Genomic DNA, 17,715 nt, shown 5'->3' with positions numbered 1-17,715 from the left:
AAGAGGCATATGGACTATAGTGTCCAGACGCTATATCAGTAAATTATATATATGGATGTGTGTGTGTGGAGACGCGAAAGAGAGATGTCCAGCGATACTTTTTTCGCGCGTTGTTAAAAACATTTGAACCTTCAATAAACCCAAGACAGATTCTGATGAATATCATATTCGTGAAAAAGTCTTGCGTGAAATGTCTTGATCTTCGTGGATGGTGACTGGAAACATTGGCAGATGCCAAGTCCAAGAATACGAGGGAGATCCTTTAAAATGAGGATCTTCCCCTCCATCGCTCGGTCAAATTCTCACGACGTCAACCCTCAGAAAAAGGCTTCCATCATGTTTGCAGCAGCCAACCAAGAAGATAGTCTGAAAGACCTCAGCCGTGCAGCAGAGTCATTCTGGAATAGAGGGCAATTGGCGCAAGCTGAAGAAGCCGCACGGCGTGCCCTGGACGGGCAAAAACAGCTTCTTGGGGATGGCCATCGCGAAACATTGACAACAGCCACTACACTGGCAGGGATCCTAAAGCAGCAGGACCGTGACGATGAAGCTGCGACATTGTTCGAAAACATCCTGCAAACAGCTGACAAGGTCCTCGGCGGCGAGGATCTGGTTACCTTGCGGGTCCTCAATGATTTCGGGTTACTTTTACAGAAACAAAGGAAATATGACGCCGCGCGTCGGATGCATGAACAAGCCGTGAGGGCGTATATTGCGCACTATGGCGAAGAACACAGTTCCAGCATTACCAGCATGACGAATCTGGCCCGAGTGATGAAGGATGAAGGTGACTACGAGGGGGCAGAAGGCCTATTTCGACATGGACTGGCGCTTCGCGAGGACCTGCTGGGAGTCACGCATCCTGAAACCATGGATAGTGTACGTTTCTTGGGCGAACTCCTGTTGGAGACGGACCGAGGAGAGCAGGCGGAATCGCTCTTCAGAGAGACCGCCGGTCGACAGCTGGCACTGATCGGAGGAAATAGTACAGACGTGCTACAGTGTATGAGCAGTTTTGCGGTGCTGATGCTGGAGCATGGTCGCACGGATGCTGCCATCGATATCGCCAAGCGAGCAGTCGAGACTAGAAGACAATGGAAGGATAAGCACGCCCTAGATACTGTAGATCCCAATACGCTCACGTCGTTGAACAACCTGGCAGGCGTGCTACAGAGCTGCGGTCACCATTCCACCGCCGAAGAAATCCACCGAGAGGTCCTGGATGGGTCACTTTTGGTCCTGGGACCCGATCATCCCAATACACTATCAACGTGCAGTAATTTGGCTGAGGTACTAGAGAAACGCGGTGCATTCGCGGAGGCAGAAGACCTAAACCGACAGGCGTATCAGGGACGAGTCAGGATACTTGGCCCTGAACATTCCAGGACAATAGCTAGCATGGCGGACCTGGTGGATGTGCTGGCATGGCAGGAAAAGTGCGTCGAGGCGACAGAACTAAACATTTCTCTGGTCGATGTGAAGCGGAAGGTGATGGGTGCTGATGACCCCTCGACGCTGTGGAGTATGTTTACCCTTGGAATGCTTTATGAGCGCCAGGGGAATTTGCGTACTGCACGGAATACGTTCGACAGTGCATTTGCGGCAGCGAAGACTGCCTGTCCACCAGATCACCCTGTCCGCAGGTCATGCGAAGCCGCTTACTACAGACTAAAAGACGTTGGAGACACTAGGGATTAGCCCATTGGAGGCATTGCCTACAGCCCTTGTCTTGATATTCTCTGATCAGCATGTTAACATCTCCGATTCCTGCAATCGGTCCTTATATACAGAAGCACAATCCCAGCGATTTCATCCTACGGCTCCCTTCACCACGCCACACTATCGGTAAGCCCGTGCTTCCTGCAGTAGTAATGCCACTTATCTCCCCCCATGTGCTGTCCCTCCGTTTTGCAATAGTGAAGGACGTTAATGTCGACCTTGGTTGTGCAATCCGGGCATCGATCCCACTTTTGCCTTCCCGTGTTGTGATATTTATAAGAAAGGCATGCGTTTGTAGTCTCGTCTTTGGCTTGTTTGTCGTAAACAATCTATCCACTGTCAGTTAAGCTGTTCTAGTGTAGGCCTGGATTCGAGTACCACTTCATTGCGGCCGTCCTTATCGGCTTTCCTGCTAATGCAGATACCTGTGTAGTGCAAGTCCGCGAACACACTGCCAGTCTGTCAGTATGGCCCCGATCATCATGGTCAGAAATTGACTGGCCTAGTGGCCAGAGTAGCAACAAGGAGAGAGATAGAGGCCTTCATGTTTAAAGCGGGAATATCGGACAAGGCAAGATCATAAACAGGTGTGTAGGACTGAGGATGAGTGTTGACTCTGATGAGTTCTGTACCTCGAAGAACTCGGCAGGTACTTAACGGCGAGCGGAGTGAACCAGGAGGAATCAAGGCCCTGCTCGATTATCGACCAAGTCGCTACTGTGATGATGCCATAACCGTATGGGCCCATCAGAGTCCAAAGACTGCTCTTGTGGGTTCAACGAGGACTAAGACATTCGTTCGCGTGGTCAACAATGAGATGGGCTGGTATGGTAGAATGTAGGTCCTTGCGTGACCGTAATGTGACGAGTAGATACTTGCTTGTTCTTCTTAGGCCAATGAATGCAAACAAGGGACTGCATGATAAGAGCCCTGTAGTTGCGTACATGTTTCTCTCCACGGCAGATTGGCCCCTAATCCCTACATTTCTACGACATTCAACTGACCCCTTTTCGTTTTCCCGAGAAGCTGCAAAGAATGGAGTGCGGGATAGACCCCTGCAGTCCAGTTGTGCATGGTTCACTCTCTTGGAGGGGCTAGGCACCAAATCCTACAATCCTACGGCATTGAACTGATCATATCTCGTTACTCCGAGAAGCTGCAAAGAAGGGATCGCGTGGTAGAGATCTGTATTCGTGTACATATTTCACTTGAACATAGATAGGGTAGTGTCGTGGCCCTCAAATCCTGGAATCGGCATCGAACCAGTCAATCTCCCGTTGCGTGGGTGATAGAGATTGACGATGGCGGTCGAGACTGGGCGATGGATTAGCTTTTTGATGTCGGATGGAACGTTGGTGCTCTCAAACTGGTTATAGTAGTGCGAATAATCTTAACCTTATACGATTCGGAGCTGGAGATATCGCTGGTAAGCCTGGGTCGGCTCCCGAGGAAGTCGTCTCCCTTGCTGATAGACCAATGTGTAAATGGCCAAAGCAACTCGTGGGAACTGACAATCTTATATGCTAGGGGCTGATGTTTCTCAGATTTGAACAAAGTTGATACATACAAAAGGCTGGAAAGCCGTACTTAATGCGCCTACTAAGTCAAGCCTATTTCCTAGGGAAAACGATAACGAGCCCACTCCTACGGAGCGATCTTCTGCTATAAGGAATGCAATGATACGCAGACCTTGATATCGGAAGCCGTCCAGGTCGCTTCAATGAAGTCGACAGAATCACCAACGATCCCTTCCGTGGCTGGGAGAGCTGACACGTGGTTTCTAATGTTCGGACTGGAAATCAACCCGAGCGGCTGCGTGGAGACTACTGGCTGAAGAAGGTTATAGCATACAGACATCCTCGACTTCAGTAAACTGTTGACGCAGACCACCTTTCGTTACTCTCGACTCGCTGTCGGCGGGCCAGGACATAACTAGGAGGCATGTGACTCTGGCGTAACTTTCAGTCAAAGTCAAGAACACAGGGACCTACCCCGTCATAAGGTTGTCCACTCCATGTGTCTGCTCCAGAATGTAAGTGGTTTGAAAGTATGCAGACGCTCTGGCTCTGGTGAGTTGGCCGCAGTGATACTTCCCCCAAGTAGGGAACCTGCATTAACAACTGGCATGAGAATGTCAAACAATCGGTTGGACCCTGGGGTCTATCGCCTTTGTAGGGTCTTGACTGCCTTGGTCTGAAGGGTAGTGTTCGTCTTTGTTCGCCTCGGACACGACATCCAACGAATAGCTTTCAGATCCCTGTCCGGCAGTGTCCCACGTTTATGTCCGTTCACAAAGACTGGCGAATCGGCTGTTTTGACCACCTGAGGGTCCGCCGGGACTTTTCCGCATTCTGGCCCGATGCTGCGTGCCGTCGGGCTTTTTGCTCGATCTTTATTACTTCCTGCCCGTGCTATCCATGAGCTTAGGCAATTGCCTGTTGGCAAACAGGATCGGCTTCCTTGCTTCTATGTCTACCGGAGTTTGACCATATAAGACTCCTATCCGGCTCTTTTCAGTGGAATAATATCAGTGGGGATCTTTCGGGACTCCACCCCCGGAATTCTCCCCGCACAATCCGGGGTTGGTCCATCCACAGTTTCTGGTCCAGAACGGGAACAAAAAGGCAGAGAGAACCCAACGGGAAACCCCGTTCTTTATTAACACATTAGTAGTTATTTAACCATCACGTCTGTGGCACAGAGTGTGCCATTTGCAGCACCATGAGATTCCGGGGGAGGTGGAGAGAAACCATATCGAGGCCATTGAGGCCTCCTCCTCTCCTTGCTTCCGGCGGAGATTCGATCGACACCCCATCGCCTTTATAACGCCCCGTTTCCCCAGATCGTCGAGCACACTAGAACTCTTATCTCCACTCGCTGGAATTATTAAACTTATCGGTGATCATCCAAACCCATCCGGAAACCGTCATCATGGGCAACGAGACGGTTGTCCCATCCGAGAACGAGCTGAAGAACTTCAACCCTGGCAACCCTGGCAACCCCGATGTGGTTGAGCTCATCCGCCATGCGGAGGAGAGTGATGCTACTGATCGGTTACTTACTGTGAGACAAGCTTTGTCAAAGTACAAAAAGGCCGTCTTCTGGGCCATGTTTCTTTCTACGAGTTTGATTATGGAGGGATATGACCTGGTCATTGTCAGTACTTCCTTCTCCCCTAATTAGGAAGGGTAAAAGCTAACGCGTGGATTGGCAGATTACCTCTTTCTACGGCCAATCCCAGTTTATCGAACGATTCGGCGAGTTCTCCGACAAAGCAGGAAAAAAGGTTATCACAGCCGCATGGCAGTCGGGGTTGTCGAACTCGTCCATGGTAGGACAGCTGACCGGGTTACTCCTCAACGCTTACGCCCAGGACCGATTTGGCTGTCGACCAACAATGATGTTCTTTATGGCCTGGATGGCGGTTATGATCTTCATCCCGGTTTTTGCGCCTTCGTTGCCGATCCTGGCCTGGGGTGAGGCGATGTGTGGCGTCTCATGGGGAGTTTTTCAGGTTCGTCGCCCTCCTCTGTTCTATGCATAATATTAACTCCTTTTAATAGACCCTCTCGACTACGTATGCTTCCGAAGTTGTCCCCACCGTCCTACGACCGTATGTCACAGCCTATGTCTGCATGTGCTGGGGTGCTGGTATCCTTCTGTCGTCCGGCGTCGTTCGTGCTGTCGCTGGCATCGAAGGAGATCTAGGCTGGCGGCTACCGTTTGTTCTGCAGTGGGTCTGGCCCATTCCCCTGTTCATAGGAGCGTACCTGGCTCCTGAATCGCCTTGGAACGCCGTCCGACGGGGTAATGTCGACCTGGCGAGAAAGAGCTTGAAACGCCTGCGACAGGACTCGCCGGAAAAAGAGCGGGAGATCGAGGCGACGCTGGCGTACATCCAGCATACCACGAAACTGGAGCAAGCGGAGACAGACAATGCAAGCTTCCTAGAATGCTTCAAGGGGACGAACTTGCGGCGGACAGAAATTGTAGGTTGTTCATTTACGACGAAAATGGCGTTGGTTGCTAACCAGATCTACTAGAATTGTGTCGTCTGGGCGGCTCAAACCCTCAGCGGCAATGCCATCCTCGGTTACTCGGTCGTCTTTCTCGAAGCCGCTGGGTTTAGCGAACTGCAAGCCTTCGATGTCAACATCTCCCTTTCTGCATGCTACATCATCGGCGGCGTCATCTGCTGGCTTCTCTTCCCGCACTTCGGCCGCGCAACCATTTACATGAGCGGCCTGTCGTTCATGTTTGTCTGTATGGTGGTCATTGGTGGTCTTGGCTTCGCAGAAGGCAACAAGGGCGCACAGCTGGCCATCGGCATCCTCCTGGTCATTTGCACTCTCTGCAATATGATTACCGTCGGACCGGTCTGCTACCCCATCGTTGCAGAAACCCCTTCGGGGCGATTGAGATATAAGACGATTGTGATCGGGCGGTTTGTGTACAACCTGACGGGTATTTTCAGCAACTCGCTTACGCCGCGCATGATTGCTGCTTCTGGTAAGCTGCACCACTCTTTATTGTATGGAAATCACTGACCGCGGACATTGTAGCATGGAACTGGGGAGCGAAAACAGGCTTCTTCTACGCTGGCACCAACCTTCTCTGCAACATTTGGTGTTGGTTCCGTCTTCCTGAGACCAAGGACCGCACCTTTGGAGAGATTGACTTGCTCTTCCACCACCGCGTCCCTGCAAGAAAGTTCAAGTATACTAAAGTGGATCGTAAGTTGCACCTGTCTCTAGACTGTGTCTCCTATTCTAATATAATGGACAGAGTTTGCCCATCAGCGAGAATACATATCGAAGGAGGAGGAGGGAAATATGGGAGCGGCGGAGCATATTGCTTAAACAGCTATTCTTTGAGCTGCCATGTTGTGTTTGAGCGCGTCTCTGGCAGGTAGAGCACTCCGATAATGTTAGGAAGCTGTGCGATGTTATCTGTTTTTCTTTCAAGATTCAATTTCTTATCCCATCGCAGGAACACTATATCCTCTATATTCTGCTCTGAATCACTACTTCGCCCGTGTGCAGTAAAGCAACATCTCTCCATGGATAAATCCTAGTTTCAGGCCGTGAAACTCAATTAGAATCTGAAATAGACTTTCAGACTGCGTCTAGGTGCTGGTCTGCATCCTGACACAGGTAACCTGCAGATTGTGAAACAGCCTGGCTAGGCATGCTGCAGATCGCTCACTTATGCTACGGTACAAGTCATATATGTCTGGGTTACAGTTCAGCGATGTGTCAACTTCAGTTCATATGTGGTTAGGGTGATCGGCGCGGCTAGTGAGTAGGCTAGGAATAGTCAAAATAAGCAATGCCTGTTTAGGGTGGTTAAGGGCTTGATTTCCAGTAAGCTTATACGAGAGTGAAGGAGTGTCAAGCTCTTGAATTTAGGGGATTCTCATAGCAGACATGAGACTTTGCTCAACTGTACGCCATTACAGAATCCGAAACCCTGCTTATGCGTCTGCTGATTGCTAGCCAAGCTACTGGTGCAATGGCACAGCTTTGCATACCAATCAATTACCGACAGGGATTGGCATCTCTTTTGTATGCATGGCGTCCAATAAATTATCACACCTATGCGGTGTGACAGACCCGTGTTTGCCATGTGCGACATCTTGGGTATTGCACAACCAAATCCAAAAAGCTTTAAGACTGAGGAGTTCCGGAGGGATCCTGGACACTGATTCTTGCAGTCGTAACAGGTCATGATGTTCATAATACTCGCAGCTACATCATTGCTTTACATCTCATATATACTCTTATCAGCCATCAAAACCATCTACTTCCATCCATTAAGCCACATCCCGGGCCCAAAATGGCGGATCGCATTTCCCCTCCTACAGCACCTTTCAGCCATCCGCGGAAGACTAGACCTAGACCTTCGCTCCTGGCATGAGAAATACGGAGACGTCGTACGCTCCGGCCCGGACGAGGTTACCTTCATCACCGCGGACGCCTGGAAGGATATCTACGGCCATGGCCACCGCCAGCTCCCGAAAGTGCAAATTTGCACCATCCACGGCAAGGACATCTTCAGCGCCAACGACGTGGACCATGCTCGGTTCCGAAAGGCGCTCTCGCACGCGTTCTCGGCCAAGGGCCTGCAGGCACAGGAGTGCCTCGTCACACGGTACATCGATAAACTGATCAAGCGACTGAAGGACTTCGCGGAGACGGGGCGGGCGGCGGATATGGGCAAGTGGTATAATCTGGCGACGTTCGACCTTATCGGGGATCTTGCTTTTGGCGAGCCGTTCGGGGCCTGGATCGTGCGGAGTATCATCACTGGGTGGCGACGATGTTTGGGTTTGTGAAGTCGATTCCGTTCCTGCGGGCGCTGCATCGGTATCCGATGGTGTTAAGGGTGATTCTCGCGTTTCACCCGGGATCGTTAATGGAGATGAGAAGCAAGCAGGTCGAGCATGCGAAGGCGACTGTGCGTAAACGGTTGAATAGCTCGGCGGCTGGTCGCGGAGACTTTATGGATTCGATGCTGCGGCATCAAGGGGACAAGGACGGGTTGAGTCTGGAGGAGCTGGAGGAAAATGCGAATGTCCTCATTCTGGCTGGGAGTGAGACTACGGCTGCACTCCTGTCCGGCGTTACGTACTGGCTTCTTCGGACCCCCGATGCGCTTGATAAGGTGACACGCGAGGTGAGAGCGGCGTTTGCATCGGAGACGGACATCACGTTCAACCAGGTCACGGCAAAATTGCCATACATGCTGGCATGCCTCAACGAAGCCTTTCGGCTGTATCCTCCTGTACCAGGGGACTCCAGCGTTGGACGGAAGTGCCCTACTGGATCTCTGGCTACCGCGTTCCTGCGAATGTAGGTCGTCACTGAGAATATAACGGGCCGAGACTGACTTTCTTAGACCAAGGTCTCTGTCCACCAGTTGTCCGCGTATTCGTCACCGAGGAATTTCCACCAAGCAGACCGATTTATCCCTGAACGATGGCTACCAGAGGCGATCGAGGACCCTGCATCGCCCTTTTTTTCGGACAACCGCGCCGTCTTTCAGCCATTCTCGGTCGGGCCGCGGAATTGCCTCGGCAGGAACTTGGCTTACACTGAGATGCGTGTGATACTTGCACGGGTGCTCTGGACTTTCGACCTGGAACTGTGTGAGGAGAGTCGTGATTGGAAGGATCAGAAGGTATTTGTGATATGGGAGAGGAGCCCATTGATGTGCAAGCTTACCATGCGAGACGATCGTGGGGATCTTCAAGGGGGTTGCTGAAGAGATTATATTGCAGCGTCTTCACGCGGTGCGTTTTCAAAAAAGTGACACCATAAGTACCACGAGTCTGTATAATCAATTCATCTATGGGATTGGTACCGCATATCCTTCAAGGCGTCCATGGATCGACCTGGCTCATCCTAAATTCTGTATGATAATTCTCGTGGGCGGATTTCGAAACTCCAGGGTTAGTGAAGATACTCCTCATGACAGCGGAAACCGCTTCCGGATCCAAGTGATTTGGACTCGTGTCTGAGTGGGGAATCGCAGTGGCAAAAGGTATCAAATCTAAAGACGACAGTTTAGTCAGGTGTCTCGCTCTGTCTGCGACAAGAAATGGAGCTCAGCAGTCTACAATAACAGCTCAGACAGTTTCACACCGCAATGAGACATTCATGCATGTGGTAAGCAATAGCTCAGACTTACCAAGACTACCTTCAGCTCGAGATTAAACCGATGCTATTTTCACCGGAGGACAGAATCGCTGTGTCAAATTAACTGTAGTCTATATGGTGTTCAGGGCCTTCCAATCATTCTTTCCCTCAGACGATGTGGAGATGAGGAGATTCAGGAGAGGCTTTTGAAATGTCAATGCGCCATGCCAATCTAACGAGAAGGGATATGACTATCAGCTAACCCAACGAACGTGGCAGAGCGGCCATCGGATCCGAGAAATGAAAATGCCATCGGTTGGCAGGCTAGAGGGCGACCGGCCCATCAATGCCGATCAAGAAAGCTCAATTCAACAGCTTCAAGGTTAATGGGATCGAGACCAGACTGGTGCCAACCAAGCATTTAAGGGTTAGTCGCTTTTCCTGTGAATCGCCTCATATTGCTTACAGCTGTCTTCCTTGTCGGTTTGTCTGCCGATATGCTGCTCTAGGATGCCGGGGGCCAAATAATCTTCTATTGGAGGTTTACTGCCTGACTGAGCAGTAGACAATATTTGGAATCCTCGCACAGACCCTACCAACAGAACTATTATTACATGATGTATGCTATTGGTGCATGTCTTCATGTCTGTCCTGGAGTCAAGACCTGTAGGGCCGCCAAGCAGGGATTGAAGCTTGCCACAAGGGAGGCCGGTGGCTGCCCGACAGGAAATCAGGGACAAGAAGCGAGACGAGCAAACAGGAATTCATCCAGCATGGCAGAAAGAATAGATACATCCTGGTCACTCTGGGTTGGACTAGTCACCGGAGCCGAAACGTAAATATACCGCTGGTCCAGTTGTCGCCTAAATCGGAATCTGCCTGATTGTATCTGATCTGTCCACCCAGAATTGCCACAGAAGCTGTCAGTGTCAGCTGCTCTGATAGCCTAAACGACAGCTCCACTCAACTAACTACCGGTCACCAGTAGCTCTTCTGGCCCGGGGAAGACATGCCTGCGCTCTCCAGTATAGTCTGCGCCGTGTCTGTCACGGGTTCCCGGTTGTCCTCTTCATCGGGCCAGACTCCAGCAATATGCGACCCTGGACTCTAACCGAGATCCATCCGATCATGCACCCAGGTGACTATCGCTGGGCCACATGGTTAAAAGTTCACGTGCTTGACGAGAAACGACTAGCAATGTTACGCTTAATCTACTGTGTCGCCACTATGTAGATAGGTAACGTCTACATGCAAATAGCCCAGAGGCCCAATGTCGCCGTGTAGGTGCAACTTGCCTGTGCCGGCGTAACGGCCCGTGGTGAGCCAGAATCATTACAAAGTTTCATTCCTACTTTGAGCTATGACTGTAGAGTCACGCTTGGAAATCCAACAGTGGCGTAAAACCTACTGGTTTATGGCTGAGGTTCGTGTTGGGGAGGAGCTAGGACCGACCCTGTTAATATCACCACTGAATCTCATTTGACCAATGTAGTTAACCTTTGGGCGTCTCGTGGCAGTACCGATGAGGAGAATATCAACACAGGGTACGGAACATTTACTGTTTCAAATTGCGAGGATTGGCCTCCTTCTGACCGGAAGAATCCCCGTATTATTGGATAATACCGTATTAGCCAGTTCGTGAATATATTCCGAATTCGACCCTGAAACCGCGTGACTGGCACCACGATGAAGCATCTCGACATCAATAGACCTGAATAATACAGGCTGTTGGATCTAGAATTCAATTGGAGACAGGCTAAGGTGGCTGCAAGGGCTTCCTAAATCAAGCCTCGGCTGAAGACGGGCTGAGCTGACAGGTTAAAGGCGGATGGCAAGATTCCATTTGCCCCAGCAAAAGAATGCGGGATCAGACTCGACCCGGAGAACTAACCAAAGACGTGCCTCGTTGCTTGAGTTTATCCTGAAGATCCGCTCTTTTATCCGGGGAGAGACACGGGGGCTGGCACGAAAAGGCCAAGTCTCCGGAGACGGAGAAATTCAGTCTGGCCTCCGTTTCTCAGATATCAAAAGACTTGTCGGACCAGTAGAGAACATACGAAATAACTTGATGTCTGGAATAAAACTGCCACATACACATCTCGATCTCAGTAACTTCCATCAACAACAGACTGACTGACAAGATGGACAAAAAGAGTACGGCCCGTCCAGCCGAAACACCATCGACGCAAGCGAGACGCCAAGCGCTCTGGCCGTGATATTAGCTTGTCCAGACGCTCCTTGGCTTGCTGCATCAATCCAATCACCTCATGGGCACTGCTGGCCTAGTCCCTTCTGATCCCAGTCGGCAACACCCCTTTTATCCAGTTCGTTCTCACTGTCCCCCAGACAAGGTAGTCTCCGGCTCAATTCATCACACCAATCATCCATGTCAGCTGGTGGCGTCCATACTTTTTCCCTTCAGCCCTTTTGCCATGCGTTGCTTCGTCCCAAGCTTTGACCAAGTCGGGTCAAGGGCTGCGTGCTCCATCCTCGTGTTTCTCCCCAGATTCAGTGCTATAATATGTAGCTGCTACCCCGCCATTCTCTCGCTCTTGATCAGTCCTCTCGTGTTTGTCCCAGAGGTGCATTTGCTTGCAACACAGTCACAATGGTTCAGATCGCCAACATCGGCGCCAGGGGCGCACAGGAAAAGGTGCTGATCGCCCAGGCTGAGGCTCCCCAGTTCGAGAAAGTCGACTGGAAAAGAGAGCCTCACCTGCGCAAGCTGTACATGCTGGCGGGGGCGCTGATGGTTGCTTCGGCCACCACCGGTTATGATGGGTATGTACCTCTGCTGGGGAGAAAGATCTGCCAGAACTAATGCGATCGTATAGTATGCTTGTCAATACTTCGCAGATGATGGACAACTGGACCCTTTACTTCTCCCCCAAGGTGAAGGAGAGCAACTGGCTGGGTCTCCTGGTCAACATGTTCAATATTGGTGCCATTCTCAGTTTCTTCATCACGTATGTTCTCCAGCCCCCCTGGCCATGCGCAAGGAAATTCTAATACCGATCCTCCCAGTCCCCACATTGCCGATCACTTCGGCCGTAGAATCGCCATCGTCATCGGGTGTTGTTTCATGGTCGTCGGAGGTGTCATCGGCTGTGCTGCCAACGGCTACAACATGTACATCGCTGGTCGGTTCATCTTGGGTTTCGGCAACGGCCTCGCCCAGATGTGCTCTCCCCTCCTGCTTGTTGAGATCGTTCATCCTCAGCACCGTGGTCCCGTTACTACCATCTATAACTGTCTCTGGAACGCCGGTGCGCTGCTCGTCTCCGTCATTGGTTGGGGTACCTCATACGTCGCGAGCGAGTGGTCCTGGCGGTCTATCACGCTGCTGCAGATTGTTCCCTCGGTCATCCAGCTCGTTTTTATCTACTGTAAGTCATTCCTCTGGTACCCGCTTTATTCATAGAGTAATGGCTAATCGGAGCGGCGTCAAAGGGATCCCCGAATCTCCTCGTTTCCTCATCAACAAGGAGCGCCACGAAGAGGCCCTCGCTGTTCTCACCAAATACCACGGTGGTGGCGACGTGCTCAACACCGTTGTGCAGTTCGAATACCGTGAGATCAAGGAGACCATCCGCCTGGAGAAGGAGGCGGGTTCGAAGAGCAGCTACATTGACTTCTTGCGCACCAAGGGTAACCTGTGGCGTCTGGCCATTATCATCTCTCTGGGTGTCATCTCGCAGTACTCGGGTAATGCTCTGTTCTCCAACTACATGAACCAGATCTACGAGGGGGCCGGCATCACCAGCCAGAACCAGAAATTGGCCCTGAGCACCGGCAAGACCATCCTCGATATCATTGTCACGGTCGCCGCCGCCCTGCAGGTCGACAACTTCGGTCGTCGTCCTCTGTTCCTGACCTCGATCTCCGGTTTGTCTCTCTCCCTTGAAACTCGTTCTTTCCATCATCAAAACTAACCCCATCGCAGGCATGGTCGGCTCCTTCGTGTGCTGGACCATCACCGGTGCCGTCTATGAAAATTCCGGCGAGACCAACAGCGGCTCTGGCTACGCACAGGTCGTCTTCATCTGGCTCTTCGGTATCTTCTACGACATTGGTTTCTCCGGTCTGCTGGTCGCCTACGCCCTCGAGATCCTCCCCTTCCAGCTCCGTGCCAAGGGTATGATGATCATGAACCTCACCGTCCAGGCCATTCTTGCCCTCGGTAACCAGACCAACATGCTCGCCTGGAGCAACCTGCCCAACCACTGGAACTTTATGCTTTTCTACACCCTCTGGAACTTTTGCGAGCTGATCTTCGTCTACTTCTTCTACGTCGAGACCAAGGGTAACACCCTTGAGGAGGTGGCGCGCATCTTCGACGGCGACGACGCCATTGCGCATATTGACCTGCAGCAGGTCGAGAAGGAGATCGCGGCCGAGGCCACGTACCACGAGACTGTTACTGAAAAGTCGGCTGCTTGATCTCTGTCTTTGACAGGTTATGTCTAATGCAGTGGATGTGGTGTTGGGTTTGTTTCTAGCTATATTATAATACCGAAGCCTGTCTTCAAGTATCAGCCCGATCTCTTTTCGTATTCTTGCTGTAGTCGACGTAGTCTTGTCGCTCATAGATATTTGTCAGTTATCTGCAATCATGATTGAACGTCATAAATACTGACTTCTTCGGTCATCCCAGTCTATACCCATCCCCGTATACCGATTCATCAATATATAGTAAACCTTCATCAACACAAACAACACCACAGCCAGCAGATTAAGCCCCACGAACATTGGATTTCCCGTCTTTATTGAGGCTCATTATCCGCACAATAACATTGTGCGATGTGTGTCCCAAGGAATGTCCACCCGGCCGACGGACTTTTCATACTTTGGTAACATAGTAGAATCCACCCCTTGCATGAAGTGTTTCTTTGGGGTCAACAGACCACCTCGTGCATGCAGATTGGGGACTCCGATGGGTGGAATACTCATCTCTTTCCTTACTAGTACCTGCATCTTAAAGCAACTGCAGGAACATTCCGCAGGGAACGCCTGTGAATAAATGGATGCGTCCCGAACCGAGCAAGCCCAGCAAAGACCCGAGAACGGCCGTACATGCTTCATCCTGAGACATCGAATATTTCTTCGGCTCTGCGTGCGCTCGTCTGTTGTGGAGAGCTTTCAAAAGAACACTGATTCGGAAGTTGGTGGCATGATTGCTGGGAATTGCCAAACATTCTATCAGCAGGCAAGATCCATCTTTCCGTGCAACTCGGCACAGCCGCACTGTGTTAGACCTACCGTGGTACCAATTGCCCAGTAGCACGTGGTAGAGCACTGAATGGTTATAGTCATCAAATGCCCCAAAGATGTCCATATGCAAGACTCCTCCTGAGGACCAAATCTGTTCAACTATCGAACCTACCACTGCAGGGAGAACCAAACCACTGACGATCGCACGAAGTTATTGTCATTGGCTGTGGATCTGTGTAACGTTATGATATCCCTTGCAGACAACTACTTGTGTTAGCGAATCATGGAGCAAGCAAATGAAGACTTAATGAGACAACTCACATTCATACTGGCGATCTTCATGCATGTTTTCAGCTCGCCACATCTCAATTCCAGCGGCTGCTCCCATCCCGACCATATAAACAACACCCTTCACCTCATCAAGCACGTATCTCTGCCACTCGCTTCCTTCTCTCTCCTAACATACCTTGGTCAGACCAAATCTTCAAATCCAATCTATCGCCATGAAGTTCGCCGCCGTCCTTCTTGCCCTCCCCCTGGCGGCCAGCGCCTGGAAAGTCACCACCGGATACTGGGCCGGCTCTGAACCCGATTACTGCACTTCTGCCAACCTAGCCCAGGACGAGGAAGTAACCGTCAGCGACCTGTCCAAGAACCAGAAGGTTATGTTCTTCTCGGACGATGAATGCGAGAACTTTGAATTCTCGATCGGAGAGGCTGGCTCCTCCAAGCTGGAGTCGGATATCAGGAGCTTCCAGGTGATGGAGTTTGAGCCTGACACAGAGCGAGGAGATTTGAAGTAGGAGATTTGGTATGCCATTGTATCAGTTGTGTTTTCCGATCTGTGCTGATCATAGAACAAGATTCGCATGACGATAGAACTGCTGGAACAGACCTGTAGAGAGTGTGGATGCTATATCAAATCAGCATTAATATAAACTTTTATAAGATCTGTCAATACGGGTCAGCGCGGCAAGGGCTGTTATTAGCTTTGATGCATTGTGATTCAGTACATGGGCATTGATGGCATCCTAAATCACCTATCATGCAGTTAGGGAGATAGAAATACTTGCTGCACAAATCCATCACCCTCCTAGCTTATTTTCCTCTGGTTATTAATTTAATCATTACCACAGCAGATAATTCGACGCAAGCCGAGAAGATATCCGCCAAAATTTCCTCTAATCACAGCTCGCAAAATGATGAAATGGACCGCCACTGTTACAACCAAGACCGCCATAACAGATCGAGACCTCTCAACTCTTCAAGGAAATAAAATGAATCCACATAGATCTTCCGTAGTGTCGTGTGGCGCAGCTTGGCCCCGGTCTTCAGGACGAATCGCGGGGTAAATCCGGAGAGTAACCTATATCAAAGGAGCTACTCTCCGGCGGGGTCCAATATCGACCAGCCACACTATGAACAGATCAGATTCCCAGATGCAGTCTACCGACTCTTCAGACAGCCTATAAGTACTGCATCAACGTACACGCTATGAGGGTTGTACACTGCAGATCTCCGCGATAACGCAACGTCAATATGGCGAGCATCTTCTCCAAGCTCATCACGGCCCTTGTAGGGCTGCTAGCTCTGATTCCCGCTACTTCTGCGTTCACCAACCCCATACGCAACCCCGGAGGAAGTGATCCATTCATGGTGTACACTGGCGGGTACTACTACCTGATGACCACGACATGGACCGACGTGGAGATGACACGCGCAACCACCATCGAGGGTCTCAAGACCGGCGCAAAGAAAGTAGTCTATTCCACCTCGACTGCCTCACGATGCTGCAACGTCTGGGCTCCCGAGGTCCACTACCTCGGCGGCAAGTGGTACATCTACTACACGGCCGGCCAGACAACCAATCTCGACGGCCAACGGCTCCACGTTCTGACCGGTAAGACACCATCTACTTTTTCCTCCTGTTCAACAAGACTAACAGTTTAGGCGGCTCCACTCCCTGGGACACATTCACCTACACCGGCCAGCTAACAAACGAATGGTCCATCGACGCCTCCGTCCTCCGCACCAACGCATACGGCAACTTCCTCATGTTCTCCTGCTTCCACGGCGTAACCTACCAGTCCATTTGCCTGCAGCAACTGGGCGCGGACTATGTCTCCCTCACCGGCGATATCCACGTCATCTCGCAGCCCACCTTGGATTTCGAGAAGCACGGCACACCCGTCAACGAGGGCCCCGTGGCCTTGTATTTCAACGGGGTCACATACATCGCCTACTCGGCGTCTTATTGCTGGACGCCATACTACTGTCTCGGTCTGCTGACCTGGGACGGCAAGACCAACCCCACGTCGGCGAGTGCCTGGACAAAGCGTAACGGGTGTGTGCTGTCCTCGGCGAACGGAAACTATGGCACGGGTCACAACTCGTTCTTCCAGAGCCCGGATACCTCGCAGACGTGGATCGCGTACCATGCTACGAATAATAGTGCGGGTGCTTGTGATAATTCTCGGTACACGATGGTCCAGCAGCTTGGGACGCATAGCGACGGGAGCCCGAACTTTGGGACGTCGCTGCCTTTTAGTCATGTGTTCAGTGAGCCGAGTGGGAAGTAGGTGACTCGCCTGGAGGATGATTGGACGATGAAGTCACGGTGTGTAAAAGGGCTGTCTCTGCAAGATTAGAGGAAGATTTCTATCTATGGATATGGGGGCATGATGTATGACCCCGAGAGTACTGCGTAAGAGAGCTCAATATGTTTGTATATTGTACGGCACCTTTTGAATCATCCTAGTTTGGGTAGTGGTAACCAGGAGCACCCTGGCGACCGTTGTACTTGTTGAAATTTGCAACCGAACCTCCCGTATTCTCAGTTAACTCCTTGCAATTAGAGCAAGGGTGCCACGTGTTTGTCCATATAGGACCGGAGAGATGGTCATCATAGGTGTCAGTTTCCCGCAATCCTCGCGCAGACAATGCCAAGCCGTGTATGGCGCCTTTGTCGGCTGCATCCCTATTCTAAGTTAGTAAGACCTTTAGTGAAGAGAATAGATTATGCAAATCTGAGCACGAGGCGGAGAGGATACGTCTCTCCACACCGTCAAAGGGTGTGTGCCACGATTCCCACGGCTGCGAATGGTTGGTGACCATGCTTGCAGCCAACCACTGAGTCTAAAGCGCTCTC

The 17,715-nt window shown here is 51.1% G+C and overlaps 7 protein-coding genes across 7 annotated transcripts; 6 read left to right on the top strand and 1 right to left on the bottom strand.

Annotated features, from left to right (window-relative positions):
• Positions 1-336: 336 nt before the first annotated feature.
• Positions 337-1,698, top strand: P174DRAFT_516051 (TPR domain protein; the record flags this gene model as incomplete). Its single annotated transcript, XM_024832269.1, has 1 exon — positions 337-1,698. One exon carries the CDS (start codon positions 337-339, stop codon positions 1,696-1,698), a length of 1,362 nt encoding a protein of 453 aa, XP_024677985.1.
• A 2,952-nt stretch (positions 1,699-4,650) lies between these two features.
• P174DRAFT_397032 (putative MFS alpha-glucoside transporter) lies at positions 4,651-6,578 on the top strand (the record flags this gene model as incomplete). Its single annotated transcript, XM_024823774.1, has 6 exons — positions 4,651-4,875; positions 4,934-5,233; positions 5,283-5,708; positions 5,763-6,228; positions 6,282-6,452; positions 6,505-6,578. 6 exons carry the CDS (start codon positions 4,651-4,653, stop codon positions 6,576-6,578), a joined length of 1,662 nt encoding a protein of 553 aa, XP_024677984.1.
• An 869-nt stretch (positions 6,579-7,447) lies between these two features.
• On the top strand, positions 7,448-9,071 carry P174DRAFT_516048 (putative sterigmatocystin biosynthesis cytochrome P450 monooxygenase; the record flags this gene model as incomplete). Its single annotated transcript, XM_024832268.1, has 3 exons — positions 7,448-7,992; positions 8,103-8,520; positions 8,617-9,071. 3 exons carry the CDS (start codon positions 7,448-7,450, stop codon positions 8,980-8,982), a joined length of 1,329 nt encoding a protein of 442 aa, XP_024677983.1. The 3' UTR covers positions 8,983-9,071.
• A 2,666-nt stretch (positions 9,072-11,737) lies between these two features.
• P174DRAFT_397029 (putative MFS hexose transporter) lies at positions 11,738-13,830 on the top strand. The gene is made up of 5 exons (XM_024823773.1): positions 11,738-12,137; positions 12,191-12,322; positions 12,381-12,742; positions 12,807-13,241; positions 13,300-13,830. Exons 1-5 carry the CDS (start codon positions 11,965-11,967, stop codon positions 13,794-13,796), a joined length of 1,599 nt encoding a protein of 532 aa, XP_024677982.1. The 5' UTR covers positions 11,738-11,964; the 3' UTR covers positions 13,797-13,830.
• Positions 13,831-14,948: 1,118 nt separating this feature from the next.
• Positions 14,949-15,726, top strand: P174DRAFT_455045 (uncharacterized protein). The gene is made up of 2 exons (XM_024829288.1): positions 14,949-15,378; positions 15,431-15,726. The coding sequence occupies exon 1, from the start codon at positions 15,071-15,073 to the stop codon at positions 15,368-15,370; it is 300 nt and encodes a 99-aa protein (XP_024677981.1). The 5' UTR covers positions 14,949-15,070; the 3' UTR covers positions 15,371-15,378; positions 15,431-15,726.
• Positions 15,727-15,997: 271 nt separating this feature from the next.
• Positions 15,998-17,364, top strand: P174DRAFT_414329 (glycoside hydrolase family 43 protein). Its single transcript, XM_024824390.1, has 2 exons — positions 15,998-16,467; positions 16,518-17,364. The coding sequence occupies exons 1-2, from the start codon at positions 16,107-16,109 to the stop codon at positions 17,144-17,146; spliced, it is 990 nt and encodes a 329-aa protein (XP_024677980.1). The 5' UTR covers positions 15,998-16,106; the 3' UTR covers positions 17,147-17,364.
• On the bottom strand, positions 17,322-17,681 carry P174DRAFT_425308 (uncharacterized protein; the record flags this gene model as incomplete). Its single annotated transcript, XM_024825277.1, has 2 exons — positions 17,322-17,544; positions 17,602-17,681. The coding sequence occupies 2 exons, from the start codon at positions 17,679-17,681 to the stop codon at positions 17,322-17,324; spliced, it is 303 nt and encodes a 100-aa protein (XP_024677979.1).
• Positions 17,682-17,715: the final 34 nt, after the last annotated feature.

The sequence above is a fragment of the Aspergillus novofumigatus genome (assembly GCF_002847465.1).
Source record: "Aspergillus novofumigatus IBT 16806 chromosome Unknown P174scaffold_10, whole genome shotgun sequence".
Taxonomy (NCBI): Eukaryota; Fungi; Ascomycota; class Eurotiomycetes; order Eurotiales; family Aspergillaceae; genus Aspergillus; species Aspergillus novofumigatus.
Note: the sequence above shows the minus strand (reverse complement) of the source record. Positions and strands in the feature narration are given on the sequence as shown.

Bases quoted from the DNA above. Each gene is read 5' to 3' on its own strand.
- P174DRAFT_397029 (XM_024823773.1), top strand. From the start codon at position 11,965: ATGGTTCAGATCGCCAACATCGGCGCCAGGGGCGCACAGGAAAAGGTG. The intron at 12,743-12,806 runs GTAAGTCATTCC...GCGGCGTCAAAG, and splicing joins CCAGCTCGTTTTTATCTACT to GGATCCCCGAATCTCCTCGT. The intron at 13,242-13,299 runs GTTTGTCTCTCT...ACCCCATCGCAG, and splicing joins GTTCCTGACCTCGATCTCCG to GCATGGTCGGCTCCTTCGTG.
- P174DRAFT_455045 (XM_024829288.1), top strand. From the start codon at position 15,071: ATGAAGTTCGCCGCCGTCCTTCTTGCCCTCCCCCTGGCGGCCAGCGCC.
- P174DRAFT_414329 (XM_024824390.1), top strand. From the start codon at position 16,107: ATGGCGAGCATCTTCTCCAAGCTCATCACGGCCCTTGTAGGGCTGCTA. The intron at 16,468-16,517 runs GTAAGACACCAT...CTAACAGTTTAG, and splicing joins ACGGCTCCACGTTCTGACCG to GCGGCTCCACTCCCTGGGAC.